The following is a 17848-nucleotide window of genomic DNA, read 5'->3' on the forward strand; positions in this document are numbered from 1 at the left end:
AGAAGAAGGACTGCAGGTGAGATTTGGAGAAAAAGTGGCTTAATATACCTTAAAATTTTGGTATGTCTGAAATGTTGATGTATACTGAAACATTGAAGTATAGTGTTTGCAGATGTACAGAATTATGTGCATCTTTTATATAAAAAAGTCCAAATCCTTGATGCAGGGTACTGCCATTTGTGCTGCTCCAGCAGCAGATAAGGGACCTAAAATTACCCCTATCTACGTAGGACCTGGGAGGAGGCATGGCAGGAACACACTGCACTCCGGTTGTCCATGTTGACTGCTGGGACCTATTCTGTCATAAATTTGAAGCAGACTTGCAGCTGTAGTAACTTGCAGGTGGTCTTAATTAGTTCCTGGCTGCTCCCAGGATCAGAGAAAATAAAGGTCTCTTATGTCTCTACCCACCCTTTCCATCTCATTAGTACCAAGTGGAACTCTGATGTACCTAAGGATCCAGCCTTTTGGCTATCAATATATTGGGCAAAATTCATACCAAGTCTATCTTCATTGAAGTCAGCTGGGAATGAAGTAACCCACAAAATACATATCTTTATTATTAATATTTATATTGCAGTAACACCCTTTGTATCTAAGGTGCTTTCCAAACAAAGAGAAAGGCATGATCCCTATTCTGATGAGTTTACATCTAAAAAGACAGACAACTTAAGGGTGATATGACAGATTGGGGGGATTTCTGTGTCCAATTGTGAATTGCATTTTGTTTTGTGAATGCCATTTTGTGATTGTAACCTTCATTGCAAACTTCACTTTACATTGTAACCTTCATGTTGGATTAAATACCCATGGTCAATCTGTTCTGGACATTGTGTTCATGCTTCCGTGTGGAACACTTCAGCGCAGGCTGACAATGAGAGAGACATCAGCTCTGATTCTCTCTCTACTACCATCTCCCATCTTTTTGTTTTGTGTTTGTACAGTGCCTAGCATAATGGGGTCCTGGTCCATGACTAGCAAGCACAAAAGTAATCCTAATTAATAATAGTAACCCACAAGAACACTCTACAGAGAAGGCGGGCTGAGAAAATGTGCTGCTGTTCCTCAGCCTGGAGCACATAACAAAGAAGGGGAAATACACATTTTTAAAAGGTTACTGCTTCTCTGAACTGGTGCTGACCAACATGACATGTGAGCAGACCAGTCCAAGAAGGCAGGACAAGCTTCCTGGCATAAGTTTGCTGACTAAATCCAGAATTTGCAAGAGGGATGTGATCAGACTCAAGGGGGATGCATTCATAACTTTGTTATTTTCCAAATATCTATAACTCTTTAGTGTGCTTTCAAAAGTAAAGTAATTGTGATTAAGAAATTCCTTTCCTAAATCTGTATTCCATGAGGAACTGCCGTGTTGTCCCTGAAGGATTTAACTAGAAACCAGAGCTCCCACAATCAAGTGAACAGAGGGGGAATGTGTCTAAAGCAACAGGGAGCTCAGGAGGGCTGACTTGTTCCAGAGTCTAAGGCAGCCAGACTGCAGTGTCCTACTGTCCAAGTAAGATGTCAGACACAGGGTCTGTATTCTGGGGAGTGCTTCAGAGATCTACAGCTGGGAACATTGATGCGTCACTATCCATACTCAGGGGGATTGGAAGCTTAGGAAGTCAACTCCCAACAGATTGGTATTCATCTAGAGTGGGGGATGAGGTGCTAGAGCCAGGTTATAATGGGTGAAAAGGTTATAACATACACGCAAATTGATCAATGTTGTGATAGGCATGTGCTGTGTGGGTTCCTGTTTGTTTTATATAAACTATCCCCAGTGGCATCTACTGTCTAACAGATCTTTTAAAATATTTAATTATTTATCTAATATTAATTTGTTCCCAATTACCATGCTAGCTATTTGTGCTTAACTGACATAAATTCACCACTTTTTGACGCCTGGCTTGTGTACTTCCAAATAACCACTCTCTTGTATCATGGATCTAGGGTTTAAAGAAAAAATAAAATAAATGTTAATGGAACGTTAATGTTCTAAGTGTCTAAAGGTGCCCACCCTCCTGTTCTGGAGAAGACATGACAAGGGCATCTGCATGGCAACCCTACCCTCAGTCTCACCAAGCAGATCCTGACACTTCTCCCTTTCAGAGGTTTCAGGAGGGGAAATTTTCATTATCTACATACCTCTTGGATTCTATTTTATGAACTAGTCACTGACTTTAACTCTCCATTATTATGTCACAGTAGCAGGTAGGATGAGTAACAGAGGTCCCTTCTTAGTGATGTCACTTTCCCCTTTGCACCCCAACAGCTGGACAGCAACTGCCTAGAAACAATTGTTTGTTTCAGCTCTTTCTTTTTGATTTCCTATAAGTGGACAACTTTATTTTTTGTAGATGTTATAAATTGGATAGAAGGTGACATAGACTAAGGAAGACAGTGGAAGAGCAGTACTATTGAAGAAAATCATGTCAATGTTCTGAAGCAATAAACAGTAGGGACAGAGTCTCAGTTTGTGTAAATTGGCTTAGCTCCGTTGAAGTCAATGGAACTATACTGCTTTGTGCCTGCTGAGGATACAATTAAAAAACTGTTTATATAATTTCAAGGGAGACCTTTTAAATATTTTAATTGGAAAACAGTGAAATCAGTGAAATCCATTTCTTAAAACATGTGTTACCAATGTGAATCAAGTAAAATAACAGACTATTTCACCAGAATGAGTACAGGACAAAGGAGACCATTTTAAATGCACCAAATGTACTAAACCCTTATTATCGTATTATACCTCAACAGAATGTGTAAGTAAATAAAAAAATGTGCCACGAAGTGGCTTCATTTGTAGTAATCAAAACAGGCAGTATTCATGCTTTATTTACTAGGTGTTGGTACCACCTGTATATTAAGTTTGCCTAACATTTACCATTCAACCCCATCTCCCTTTTCATTTTCTTATAACTTTACCAGACTATAACAAGTTGCGCTGAAATTTACCATGCTTGTTGTCTGCCTTGGGTGGTTCTTATAAAAAAAATTTCCACAGAACTGGTGCTGTGGTTTCTGAGAATGAGAAATGTGAAATATATAAGCAGTTTTACTAATGTTAGTTAATTTTTCTGTATTTTTGAAGAGCTCTTGCATCTTAGGAGCTTGGTTCAGGAACTTAAAATTCAGCAGGGGGATACTCCTGGGATCAGAGTGGTGCCTTCTCTGTTCGAGATTTGTCTAAATTATAAACTGCAAACATCACCATTATGGCATGCACAATAAAACTTTTTACAGTTTTGCTCCTAAATTCTTGGAACATTCTGTTTGTCTTGAGTACACTCTTTAACTCACTGACCATCCTGCATCACTCTGAAGCAGCTACACAGAACTGAACCTCCTGTCAGAACACAGACAAAATGGCTCTTCAGCTGCTGCTTCTCTTTCTTCCAGGCTTTATGGGTACCCACATGGCCCCACAGTATGCCAACATTTTTATGGCTGACTTAGAACAACGCTTCCTTAGCTCTCATCCCCTAACTCCCCTACTCTACTTGCGATACATTGATGACATCTTCATCATCTGGACCCCTGAAAAAGAAGCCCTTGAGGAATTCCACCATGATTTCAACAATTTCCATCCCACCATCAACCTCAGTTTGGACCAATCCACACAAGTGGTCCATTTCCTGGACACTACTGTGCTAATAAGCGATGGTCACATAAACACCACCCGATACCGGAAACCTACTGACCGCTAGACTTACCTACGTGCCTCCAGCTTCCATCCAGGACACACCACACCATCCGTTGTCTACAGCCAAGCTCTAAGATACGACCGCATTTGCTCCAATCCCTCCGACAGAGACAAACACCTACAAGATCTCTATCAAGCATTCTTAAAACTACAATACTCACCTGCTGAAGGGAAAAAACAGATTGACAGAGCCAGAAGAGAACCCAGAAGTCACCTACTACAGGACAGGCCCAACAAAGAAAATAACAGAATGTCACTAACTGTCACCTTCAGCCCCCAACTAAAACCTCAGGGTATTATCAAAGATTTACAACCTATCCTGAAAAATGATCCGTCACTCTCACTGGTCTTGGGAAACAGACCAGTCCTCACTTACAGACAGCCCCCCAACCTGAAGCAAATACTCTCTAGCAACAATACACTCACACAACAAAAACACTAACCCAGGAACCTATCCTTGCAACAAAGCCCGATGCCAACTCTGTCCACATATTTATTCAAGTGACACCATCATAACAGCTAGTCACATTAGCCACACTATCAGGGGCTCGTTCATCTGCACATCTACCAATGTGATATATGCCATCAATGTGCCCACAGTGCCCCTCTGCCATGTACATTGGCCAAACTGGACAGTCTCTATGCAAAAGAATGAATAGACACAAATCTGACATCAGGAATCATAACCTTCAAAAACCGGTAGGAGAACACTTCAACCTCTCAGGCCACTCAGTAAAAGACTTAAGGGTGGCAATTTTGCAACAGAAAAGCTTCAAAAACAGACTCCAACAAGAAACTGCTGAGCTTGAATTAATATGCAAACTAGATACCATTAACTGGAGTTTGAATAGAGACTGGAAGTGGCTGGGTCATTACACATATTGAATCTATTTCCCCATGTTAAGTATCCTCACACCTTCTTGTCAACTGTCTAAATGGGCCATCTTGATTATCACTACAAAAGTGTTTTTCTCGTGCTGATAATAGCTCATCTTAATTAATTAGCCTCTTACAGTTTGTATGGCAACTTCCACCTTCTCTGAATGTATATATATATATCTTCTTACTATATGTTCCATTCTATGCATCCAATGAAGTGGGCTGTAGCCCACGAAAGCTTATGCTCTAATAAATTTGTTAGTCTCTAAGGTGCCACAAGTACTTCTGTTCTTTTTGCGGATACAGACTAACATGGCTGCTACTCTGAAAAATGATCATATTCTATTTTCCACAGGTGCTCTGATTCATTTAGTGCATTAGATGGGTGAATGATTCATATTTGTGTAGTGAATAAAGGTGTTGTCTGTTAGACCTACATAGGAAAGGAGAAGATGTGGTTTGTGGTTAAGACAATTGACTGACTTGGGAAAACTAGGTTCAATCCCTGGCTGTGCCATAAAATTCATATGTGACGCTTGGCAAGTCCCTTACATAACATTTTTGAAGGTGTATTTCTGTTACTTTGGTGCAGAGTTTGAGAGTTTTTATAGCCTGTTGAGTGGAGGGTGGGGGAGCTCTCGGAACCTATGAGAATTTAAGCCCTGCTACCTCTGAAAATTCGGGCCTGAACTGTGTTAAGTTACACACACAATCAGTGAAGCACATAAAATTGGTATATGAAATATGTCATATAAAATACATGCTGTAGCTGTGTATATTTTGTGTTTATATTGACTTCTTGTTTAATTGATAAAGAATTTCAAATATGTCCTGTAATTATTCTTGCATAGAGATATCCTTACCTAAAATGGCAAGTAATGCCACTTTCTAGATACAAATTAAAATATGCATACAAAAATAATGTATAAAATATATATGCATGGTGGTCTACAGATTGTATGTACTTAATTGCAGCTGTGAATATCTCGTCAGGTATCCACTACATCTGCAAAATAACAATAAGAGGACCACTCTTCATAGAGACAAAGAACAGAAGGTCATTCTGGAGTTTTTAGATACAGTAATAAGTGAAATAGAGCAAACAAAATAAAGTTAGGATTTCAAAACAACAGATTAGTTAAAAATATCAGATGTGGTTTCTCAAAATCCAGTTTTCTGATTTACCACGAAGTTTGTAGAATACACTTACTAATTTTGAAGGTATTCAGCTAGTTTTTTACTAAGTTAGAGAGACTGGAGGAGGTGGTAGTCAGAAATGCCCTTGTAACACAAGTCTTGTTTCAGCCTGAACTATTGTGAGTGATGCAGCTAGTCTCTCCATAATAATTATTTGTCTTTAGCAGCATGAGTAGAGTTACTCTGTAGTTGGACACGGGCTTTGACTGACCTACCTGGTGGTCCCTTCTTTGGGATACTGGTCTGGTCTGTTCCCTCTCCATTCATTTGTGCTGATTGTCTTAGCTACAGAACTTCTCCTTCTTCACAGATTTGCTTCTGCTCAAGGTACTTGGCTGCTGAAGCATGCAGCTTTAGTCCTAGCTACAGCCTGCTGCTTTACTTTTTCCCTGGACTTCTGCTATTAATAGTCAGAAGGGTCAGCAAATCCTCCTTCTGTAGCCCCACATGAGTCAGAGAATTTCAGGGGTGGGCACTTATAGATTAATTTTGGAGGATTGGGAGCAGATGGACTTCTCAGTGGGGAGGGTTGAGAGCAGATGGATTTGATGAAACTTGGGGTAGAAGAAAATGATTAACTTTTCTGTATTTTTGTGGGGTTCAGCAAAATGATTAATTTCTTTGTATGGCAGGTGGGAGGGAAAGTGATAGATTTCCCTGAGGAGGAGGTCAGCTGAGGAAGGAAAAAATTTCTGACTACTTGTTCACAGACAGCTAAGACTTCAGATTATCTGATTTTAAAACAATGCCCCAGTTTTGGGTTGTGGGTTCATCCTCTCAGGTAAACCAAAATGAAATACCTTTCCACCTGTGATAATCTAAATGCATTTTGCTTGTTCTATTTTAAATTATTGTGCAAGACTTTCGCATTTCTATTCTCTTGTTTTTGTTACTGGCACCACCAGTCCGAGACTGAGATAATAGAAGGTATGAAATCAGTTATTTAAAATTCAGGTAAAAATTCTTATACTTAAATAATATTAGGGCTAAAGTCCCTGTGATTGGAAATCTAGATATGATCATACAAAATAACAGTAGACTCCATTAGGCCAGCTTACTGTTGCTGCCAAGAGCTGATTCTGTTCACAAATATGTGGGCACAGCTCTAATAAGGCTAGATAGCACTTTCTCTTGGGCCATTCACTTATATCTGCACCAAGTTGGGGATTGTGCTTTAGTGTGTGTGTGTGTGTGCGGTGGGCTTCTTTTAATTTCTATTACTGCAGTACTTCAGAACAATATAAACAATATTTCCACCAAGGGCTATATGTATTGTAGGGCAGCTAGCTTGTGAAATATGCATGGGCACTCTCATTTGTTGTATTTAAATATATTTAAGTATAATTTTCCTCCTCACTCAATTTCTTTGTAAAGTGGTCTTGCATTGTCAATTTCTACATTGTCAGGATGAGCTAATTATTATTGTATCACTAGGTCACTACCTGGAGTCAAAGTATTTCAAACTATATGAATGATGGCTACTGTAGCTGGTGAATCAGATGTTTAATAATGTCAGGCAAACAGATCTGATTGTTCCCCAGCTATAACTTTGAAGACTCATTTACCCCAAAGACATTTTTACTCCTTCAAATCTGCTCTCTAAGTACAAGCTTTCAGATTCATTTTCTGTTTTCATGCATTTCACATGGGCAGATGTCTACATATAGGGAATCCATTCTTAGTCTTACACCCCCTTAAAAAAGTGATTGCTTTTATCAAAAAGTCTCATCTTTTTTTTACAAATTACTCAAAACATTTAATCTGTCTGATATGAAGCCTATGAATATTTAACTTCCAATGAATTCTAAAAAGTGTATTTACATCTTTACATCTGAGTTTCTCATGTTAATAAGTCACATAAGCTTTTGTCATTTTGTAAGCTTTCTCACATTCTTAGGCCTTCTACTGATTCAATCTCCTGGCTTTTTTTTTTTTAAGCCCTTCCTCCCCCTTCCCACCCCGCCACCCCCCAAAAAAAACAAAACAAAAAGCAAGGGGGAAGATTTGAAGTGTTCTAGGATGTTTAAATCAACCAAGCCTATGTTGTAGTTACATATATGTGATTAAAACTGTGTGTGACAGTCAAGGTCTGATTTGTAAATTAAACTGCCTGGTCTTTTAGCAAGAATAGCGTTTGCAGTGAAAGACTGCTACAAAATGTTACAGGATATGTCTACAGAGCAATTAAAAACTTGCAGCTGGCCTATGCCACCTGACTCATACTCATGAGGCTCAGGCTGAGGGCCTTTTTTATTGCAGTGTAGGCTTTTGGGGTCAGCCTTTGGGACCCTGTGGGGAGGGGGCAAAGGGTCTCAGAGGTTGGTTCTAGCCCAGGCCCAAACATGTATTCTGCAATTAAACAGCTCCACAAGCCCAAGTCAGCTGGCACATGCCAACCACAGGTGTCTAATTGCAGTGTAGACATACCCATAGAGCAATGGTGGGCAACCTGCATAAAAAGTATACTGAAGCTTAGGTGTCTGGATTCCAACAGTGGGACAGCAATGCACATTCCCAGAGTTAGAAACATAGGTGCCTCGGGAACAGCTACAACAGAAATTTAGGCACCAAGTGAGTTTAGGTGTCTACAGGTTTCAGCGACCTTTGAGCAGGAGGAGTTTTGAATCCCAGTGGGGCCTGTTTTTGGGATCTAGGCTATATAACTTGAGTTGGATCTTTAGTTTTTCTTTTGTGGGAGAGCTCTAATCCTGCAAAGACTTAAACAGAAGCTTAAGTAATGTGCATAAATCTTTGCAGGATCAAGGGGTAAACTGGTAGTTGTGTAACTGAAAATTTGAACCTAAATATTCTATTGATACATTTTAGATTTTTAGTGTTTAAATTTGGAGAGGTATCTTGAATTGTGAATAGATGGCAGATGCATTTAAATAAAAATAAAAAAAATTGTGTGTGTGTTTATATAACAAAACAGGCAATATGGTTAAAAATGGTGGTATATTTCTATCTTATCTATCATACTTTTATCTATGTAGCTTACTTATGAGTTCAGATATTTTTGTGTTGAGGGAAGATGGAAAATAATTTACAGTAGATATATGTATTTCACACTGTTATAACAGTCTTAATGAGTAGAAGAAAGTCTGTTACTCCCCTTTCCTTTTGTATGGGAACCATGAAGCAGAGATTCCAGACATTTCTTGGCTGACCTGAATAACTGGGAAATCTGTGGCTGATGAACTTTGGCTCACCGTTAGTTGTTAATAAACATTATAAATATGTAGTGGCTTTTTTAAAAGAAAAAATGAAATGCATCACAATTAAGCCAGCCTAATGTAAATCAAAAAAGTTGGTGTAACTAAGATAACATTATTTTTACGTGGTTTAATGAATGACAGTATGATTGAATTAAATATTGGATTTTTTATCACCATAGGATTTTTCTCAATATGTTGTGATGGAGCCTTGAACTTTGAAAACCTACTGGTTTTAGATATCTTTTGCCAGAATGATGAATCTATTTCCAGTAAGCTAGTTACTTCATCATTCTGGATATGCTTTTGGGAACTGTTCATGTAATTCCGTTAGTCCAAACCAGTTGTGTACTATATTTTTATATTTTTTAATTGATAAATTACTGACACTAAATATATCCCTCTAGAAAATCAAGATTTTGTTAAATAATGCTATTGTTTAATAATTTTCATACCAGTAGTTAAATGTCTTTTCCAGTGTTGGTTTTCACATCAGCTGGAGTGTCATCTAAACCTGACTTTTACAATTGCATTAAATGGCAGTACCTCTGGTAAGAATGCATTTATAGTGCAGCTGCAGATCAATTATTTTGTATCAACACAGTCAGTAAATACCAGAATACTAGTCCATGAAATAATGTGACAATAAATTTGAAAAAATGCAACAATACTCTTCCATCAAGTAGCGTTCTACTTTTAGATGAAATGACTAGTTTAAGTAGGGCCTTTGAAAATTGGGTGTTACTTCCTTTAGTTCTGATTGAGGTTGGCAGGAACTATATGTTTTGTATGTATTATCAAAAAAGAACATCTTTCTACAGTATACTCTTGCTGTTTCCCCTGCAGATTTATGTAACTTATGTACATCTTTGATCGAATTTGACACTTTTTTGAATATATGCCGTGTTTACTGCTAAATATGTGAATGATGCACTGAACTGTTGGCTAATGTTCTGTGAGTGTTAACCAGAGAATATGCTCATTTGCTTAACGGCCTTGCAGTGTGTACTGTTGTATTGCTCTTTAATCCTTATTGTGCAAGATACTGGCAAGAGAACATTTTTCATCCATAAGCATTGTTTCATGCTTAAACATATCCATTGTTTGGTCAAAGTTATGAAATATTGTTGCTCAATTAAATTTTGTTTTCAACATTTCCTGGTAGAGGCAGTAACAGAGAAGATAAAACAATAAAGGAAGAAAAGATAGATAAGTAGGAAAATATATTAAGCACGAGTGACCAAGGAAGGAACAGAAGAGGTGCAGTCAGTAGATATAAGAATCCTGACCTTCGGATTTGGACAAAGAGTTTGTTTTTTATCAAAAGCTGAATCTGATGTATTTCAAGATTGTATTTCTGATACAGGCTGTGGTAAAAAGGTTGACTTCTGAGGAACCTGTTCTTCTCTAAAAGACATCAGCTCTGTACTGATGCACACTTAGATTGTTCACAAGGATAGACATTGATTAAAGTGTGACAGTTTCTTCGGATGAAAAATGAAAAGACATATACAGTAGGAATGCAAAAATGTTAATTAACTTACAAGATGATGGTAGAACAGCAGTGTATTAAGCAATCCTTTTGAAAGAGCATCTTCACATTTTTTGGCACAGAGATGAGGTTTAGAGAGAGACATGCTAACTCATCTTGAGCCTGATCCTGCATATAGTCAATGTCTGTAACTCCCACTGAAGATGAGATCATAGAATATCAGGGTTGGAAGGGACCTCAGGAGGTCATCTAGTCCAACCCCCTGCTCAAAGCAGGACCAATCCTCAACCCAATCATCCCAGCCAGGGCTTTGTCAAGCCTGACCTTAAAAACCTCTAAGGAAGGAGATTCCACCACCTCCCTAGGTAACCCATTCCAGTGCTTCACCACCCTCCTAGTGAAAAAGTTTTTCCTAACATCCAACCTAAACCTCCCCCACTGCAACTTGAGACCACCATTCCTTGTTCTGTCATCTGGTACCACTGAGAACAGCCTAGGTCCATCGTCTTTGGAACCCCCTTTCAGGTAGTTGAAAGCAGCTATCAAATCCCCCTTCATTCTTCTCTTCTGCAGACTGAACATTCCCAGTTCCAACAGCCTCTCCTCATAAGTCATGTGCTCTAGATGGCTTAGTCTTGGGGTTTATATTATTTTGGAATATACATACATAAGAAAGTAAGAACAGCCATACTGGGTCAGATCAGTGGTCCATCAATGGTCCAGTATCCTGTCTTCTGACAGTGGCCAATGCCAGGTGCTTCAGAGGGAATGAGCAGAACAAGTATTCATCAAGTGATCCATCCCCTGTTGCCCATTCCCAGCTTCTGGCAAACAGAGACTAGGGACACTTCAGAGCCGGGTTTTGCATCCCTGCCCATCCTGGCTAATAGCCATTGGTGGACCTATCCTCCATGAACTTATCTAGTTTTTTTTTAGCCTTGTTATAGTCTTGTCCTTCACAATATGCTCTGGCAAAGAGTTCCACAGATTGACTGTGCATTGTGTACAGAACTACTTCCTTATGTTTGTTTTAAACCTGCTGCTTATTTATTACATTGAGTGACCCATGATTCTTTTGTAATCTGAAGGAGTGAATAACACTTTATTTACTTTCTCCACACCAGTCATGATTTTATAGACCATTATCATATCCTCCCTTAGTCATCTCTTTTACAAGCTGAAAATTCCCAGTCTTGTTAATCTCTCCTCACATGGAAGCTGTCGCATACCACTAATAATTTTTGTTGCCCTTTTCTGCACCTTTTCCAATTCCAATATATCTTTGTTTGAGATGGAGTGACCACATCAGCATGCAATATCAAGATGTGGGCGTAACATGGATTTATATAGAGGCAATATGATATTTTCTGTTCTATCCCTTTCCTAATGATTCCCAACATTGTGTTTGCTTTTTTGACTGCCGCTGCACATTGAGTTTTCATGAGGATGTTTTCAGAGAACTATCCACAATGACTCCAAGATCTCTTTCTTGAGTGGTAACAGATAATTTAGACCTCATCATTATATATGTTTAGTTGGGAGTATGTTTTCCATTGTGCATTACTTTCAATTTATCTATATTGAATTTCATCTGCCCTTTTGTTGCCCAGTCACCCAGTTTTGTGAGATCACTTTGTAACTCTCCGGAGTCTGCTTTGGACGTAACTAGGTAGTCTTGAGTAGTTTGTACTATATGCCAATTTTGCCACCTCACTGTTTATCTCTTTTTCCAGATCATTTATGAATATGTTAAATAGGACTGGTCCAAGTACAGACCCCTGAGGGAAACCACTATTTACCTCTCTCCATTCTGAAAACTGACCATTTATTCCTACTCTTTGTTTCCTATCTTTTAAACAGTTACTGATCCAGGCGAGGACCTTCCCTCTTATCCCATGACAGCTTACTTTGCTTAAGAGCCTTTGGTGATGGACTTTGTCAAAGGCTTTCTGAAAACCTAAGTACACTATATGCACTGGATCACCCTTGTCCACATGCTTGTTGACCCCCTCAAAGGATTGTGCAAGTACCTTTTGTTAATAAACCTTACCTCAGGAGAGGGACTTTATTTTGATTCTTCTCTCCTGCTGATATAAAATAATTTTAGCAAAAAAATTCAGCTGCATCTTTGGTAACACTAGTAGGAGATCTAGTGTACTCCAGCAGCTGCTAGCATTTTTACCACTGTGTCAGTTAAACCCTGCTGTGATATTATATTCTTTTTGTATAAAAACTCCCCTTGACTTAAATTGGAATTACAAACATAGAATGGCTGCTCTGATCAGGTTTAACTGATGTAGTGGTAAAAGCTCAGAAAGCTGCTGGAGCTTTATCTAGACTAGGGTTACCACTGGGGTCATTTGATTAAAATTCTCTTGTGTTAGCAAGTCCATTTTTTCGAAAAGGGGGGATGTCAACCACTTTCGCTGCTATTGTAGACATTTTATTTTAACTTTCATTAATGTAAAAATGTTTATTGCAGCTATAGCCACCCTTTGCCAAAGCCCATATCTCAATTTTTGTTACAAGACACTATTTTTTAATCTGCCAACCACATCTTAGTATTGGGTAATGCACTGAAAACCAGGTATGTTTTTAGGAAAATGAACACAGTAGTGCTAAAGCTGGTTGCACATAATAAAAATAAATGAAAGTTGAATCATAAAAGCTTTTGATTTATTTCCAATTAGCTTATTTTATCCCAGAGACATATTTAAATACTTTTGAAAACAGCAGTAAAAGAAACAGATTGGCTTTAATTAAATATTGATTTAGTCTGCCATTTTTAAAATTGAAATTACATCCATTTTATATTGGTTGAACACCTGTTAATTCAGTTAGTGCAGACTTGCCTCCCTGGATTTCCCCCATAAGTACCCCATCACACATACTTTTTCTCTCTTGCCCTGTGCTCTCATGTGTTTGTGGAAATAATCCTGGATGGGAAGAATCTCTATTTAAAATTTGCCTAAATGGCTTAGATACTTGATTCAGACCTGCCATGTCAAAGCAAGAGTCCCAATCCCAGATAGTTTTAGAGCCCATTCTACTAGAGCAAAGGTAACTTCTACAGTTAGCCTTCAAAGACATATCTATTTGTAAGATGTTGTAAGGCTTCCATGTGGAGTTCTGTTCAGAGCTGTACTCAGTGTTACTCTCTCATTCATATTGCATGATTGTTTGGGGAAATTGGTTATTCTCTGAACAATTAAGCACTCTTCAGCCACTCTCTGGAAATTGTTTCTGCTTGTTAATCACCCGAAAAGTGGGAATTCACAGAAGTAATTCCTGAAGTAGAAAGGAAAGCTAACTACCACTAACTAAAGCTCTCTGAGAATATTATTTCTACAGATCCATGCTTGTCACACTATCTCCTTGTTTCTTTGTAGTCCTGTGCTAGATTTCAAACAGCAGGATGGAAGTGGAAAAGTGTGGGCCATGGATAATGTTGCCACCTCCAAGACGCAGACAAAACGGCCACTGGCTACAGCCCTACCAACAAAAACTGGCCACTGGCCACACCATCACCAACAGCCAAAAGGGTCCTAGTGCTGACTAGAGCTAGTTATTACTAAAATGTTTTAGAGACTCGTTTAAAAACCAGACCAAACCAGTAACACAATATGTGTATTTATATGTTATTTTATCACTTTTCTTACCTTATCCTAACATGGTACTGCAGTCCAGGCTACCAGGGTTGTCAATTGTAGAGCACGCTAATGTGTGCAAAGTGAGAAAATAAAAAAGGTATATTAATCTTTTCACCAGCAAGGCAGTACAAAACCGACCAGGTGGCAACACTAGACATAGTCTTTTTATAGATGTTGCCTATTGTGCTTGAGTCTGTGGGTAGAATCAATGTCTGGCCACAGAGGATGCAGTATGGAGTCTTGTGGCATGTTACCTAGAGTATAGATCTGCAAAAGTGGTTGTATTGTGGTTATGGATACCATATAAATACACAGATTAAATAGGAAAAATGCTTGTAGAAAACCAGTTACTAGTAAGTAGCTGTCCTTTTAAGTTATGGTTTATTATGAATAAATGGGCTTCTGATTAATGGAAACTGTTTTTATATTAACTGTTATCAGTAAATAAGAAACCTCTTTCTAAGATTTTATATGGTTAAAGTTTCAAAAGTGCCTAAGCGACTTAGGAGCCTAGACCCCATTTTCAAAAGTGATTCAGGTACATAGCAAAATCTTACTATGTTCACATATATCATAGTATAGTACGAATTGTGTGTGTGTGTGTACACAAAATAAACTGTAGTGTATTTAAACATGGCAATGTTTAAATCAGGCAATTTAAAGCATAGCATCTAGTGTTTCGACTAAACTTCCATAAAACTTATGCTTGCATTTTCTGTTTTCTACAAACTACAGGCGGGACACAGAGGTTACCTCGTATGATTGGTGTATCTCTAGCAAAAGAACTCATCTTCTCTGCACGTATTGTAGATGGCGAAGAAGCAAAATCAATAGGATTGGTCAGTCATGTGGTGGAACAGAATGAATCAGGGGATGCTGCCTACAGAAGAGCTTTAGCCCTAGCACAAGAATTTTTACCTCAGGTACAAGATAATGGAGATGTATTTTGATTTTGTTTTGGAGTGGGTTAGTTCACAGTAGTATAGTACAATGATTAAATAGTAAATATGAAAAGGAACCAGGTAGACCAAGAAGAAAATTACCATTCTCTCAATTTAATGTCTGCACTGTTAAGTTTTGTGTTCCTATTTACTTTCAAATTAACATTGTAGATTATTTTTTTACCAAATTAAAAAATTCTGGAGACTACAATATTACTGTTGAAATAACATTGAACACTTTGGGAAACAGTTGAGGATAGGAGAAAGACAAAAAGGTCAAGTGAAAATAGAGGCCTGTCCTCTTCCTTACTATTCTAGCCATATTAAGTTTTCTCTTAATCCTTTGGCTCAGGGAGTCTGGATTTCTCAATATATTTGCCATAGTAAAACGTACAGATTTTCTGCATGTACAAAATCCATTAAGTGAACACTGTGACTGTTGAAATCCTCATTCTTTTTCATATTTACATTTGTTACTAACATCCCCTTGGAAACTTAACAGTAAAATTTATTTCCAAAATTAATGTCTTTTTCCATTTATGCAACATATTGTTTTTACTGGAAGGCTCATTTGTTTGCTTTCTGGGCTACATACACCAGCACAGTGATGTCATCATTCTCATGCACTGCTTTAGGTTACATGCCCTCTTTTCCTTTCACTTGATGTAACAGTGGCAGAAAGACCTGAAATATGACTACTTTCAGACAGCCATACTCCAAATATTCAGCATTAGAGGACTTCATATAAGTTAATTATGGGTTGCCGTACTTTGAAATGTCACTATTGGCTTCTCCTTGGCTAGAGAACCTGCTATCTGATTTTTCATGGCAATCAGTCAGGGAGCATGGTGGGGGAACTTTTCTGAACAGTGGAGGATTAACCGATGGGGCCTGTGCCCAGGGGCCCTAGCCAATTTGGGGCCCGCACAGGAGCACCGGAACCAGTGTAAAAGTGGGGGGCCACTGCCGCTGGAACTGTGGCTCCACCCCTGCTCCTATTCTTCCCCCTTGGGATCCACCCCCTCTTCCACCTCTTCCCCCGAGGCCCCACCTACTGCCAAGCTGGAAGCTGGAGCTGGGCCATAGTAAGAACTGCCCAAGGAGCCAAGGACACTGTGGGGAGCCCCAGACACTCCACCTTGTCCTAGGCAAGTCTTATCAGCTCTCCCACCTCGAAGTGCAGCCTCTGCCACCACCACTCAGCACATGCCAAAGGCTACTATGCCCATGTTAAAAAGTGAGTGGGCATGGTCTCCCTGGATCCCTCTGGTTCCGGCACCCCTGGGCCTCCAAGGTGTGGGGGACCCAAATGTTCTTTGTGCCCAGGGCCTCAATAACTCTTAATCCATCTCTGTTTATGTAGCTGACCACTCTGTCTCTCAATCACAATAAAGTGCACACATATCAGTGTTTCTGCTTGCAGTGCATCCAGTAGTTGTTTTCTTCTGAACCATCAACCAAAACGCCAATTTGTCATCCTCCCTCACTGTGGCGTGCAAACGTGAGGGAACTAGACCGATTTCCATCCCCAAAACACCAGAACTCTAGGAAGAAATCAGTGTGACCTTCTGGAAAAAGCTGCAAGAACCTTGGTGATGATTGATTGTGACATGCCCCCTTTCTGCCCTAGACATCAGTCTTCACCAATCTCCTCTCCCTCCTCCCCACCCCAGTATCCATGAGAAAACTGATCATGGCCTAATATGTCTCTTTCTTCTTCCTCCCATCAATCCACAAAAGATGCCACTTCTTCCCTTTGATCTCAGATGTCTGAGATTCTAGATGTTTTAATTTTTTAAAATGAAAATATATATAATCATACACATATGTATTTTAAGTGCACAACACTTACTCCATTGGATCTCCCAGATGTGTCTTGTTTTTCTTTATCTATCTTGTAGATTATAAATTCTTTGGGTTAGGAACTGTTTTGATATTTATTTGATATAACAAATTTATAATCTTTTGATGTGCTTCACGGCCCTTGAGAAATGAACAGTCCTTGAGCACTGCAGGTTGATACTGAGCTCACAACAGAAATGGAATATCTTCAGGGGAACATTTCAGGAGACTTTCCACATGGGCAGTAGAGAAGATTTTTGGGGGAATCACCAGTGTGTCCAGAATATGATTGAGTTTTTGGGGAGCTATTGATAAATCCTCTTCCCTGTTGAAGGCTCTGCGGGAAGACTAATCCCATCCAGATCCTGGACTATATTGAGCGTCATTTAAAATAAAATTCTCATTTACTTCACCACTTTATTTGGCTTTCCACAGTAACTGCAGAAATCCCTCTTTTTGGGTGGAAAATACTGCAAATTATACAGTAAATTTAACTACCGTTGAAAATAAGTATTGTTTTTTGTTTTTAAAACCCAATTATCAAACATATGAAAAAATGCATTTTAAAAGAAAGAGGACCTGGATTATTATTTGTATCCACAGACTCACACTGGAGACAGTGCAGAGGTTAACTGCTCTAATAGGAGCTCTGATGGCATTGTGTCTCATATACAATTCTAAATAACGATTGAAGAGAATGCACTAGCCTCTCCCCTCTGCATCCTACCAGCTCTTTTGGCCAATACATGTGTTTGTAGAAGCTAGTGCCTGTGGAGGCCCTAGCTATGCAAAGTACTTGTACCCCCTCTGGACCAGCTCTAGGCACCAGCAAAGCAAGCATGTGCTTGGGGCGGCACATTTCCAAGGGCAGCATTCTGGCCATCCTTCTTTTTTTCGGAAAAATCCATGAATGTACAAAAAGAAAATAA

The 17848-nt window shown here is 39.0% G+C and overlaps 1 protein-coding gene across 4 annotated transcripts in view; it reads left to right on the forward strand.

The window, feature by feature from the left end:
* Positions 1-17848, forward strand: part of AUH (AU RNA binding methylglutaconyl-CoA hydratase) — a 188796-nt gene that overhangs the window by 160002 nt on the left and 10946 nt on the right. For all 4 annotated transcript variants that reach the window (XM_027819173.3, XM_037901666.2, XM_037901667.2 and 1 more), the window contains one exon: positions 14872-15059. In XM_027819173.3, the coding sequence (XP_027674974.2) occupies positions 14872-15059 (188 nt within the window). The remainder of the gene's footprint in view (positions 1-14871; positions 15060-17848) is intronic.

Source organism: Chelonia mydas, chromosome 5 (genome assembly GCF_015237465.2).
Source record: "Chelonia mydas isolate rCheMyd1 chromosome 5, rCheMyd1.pri.v2, whole genome shotgun sequence".
Lineage (NCBI taxonomy): Eukaryota > Metazoa > Chordata > Testudines > Cheloniidae > Chelonia > Chelonia mydas.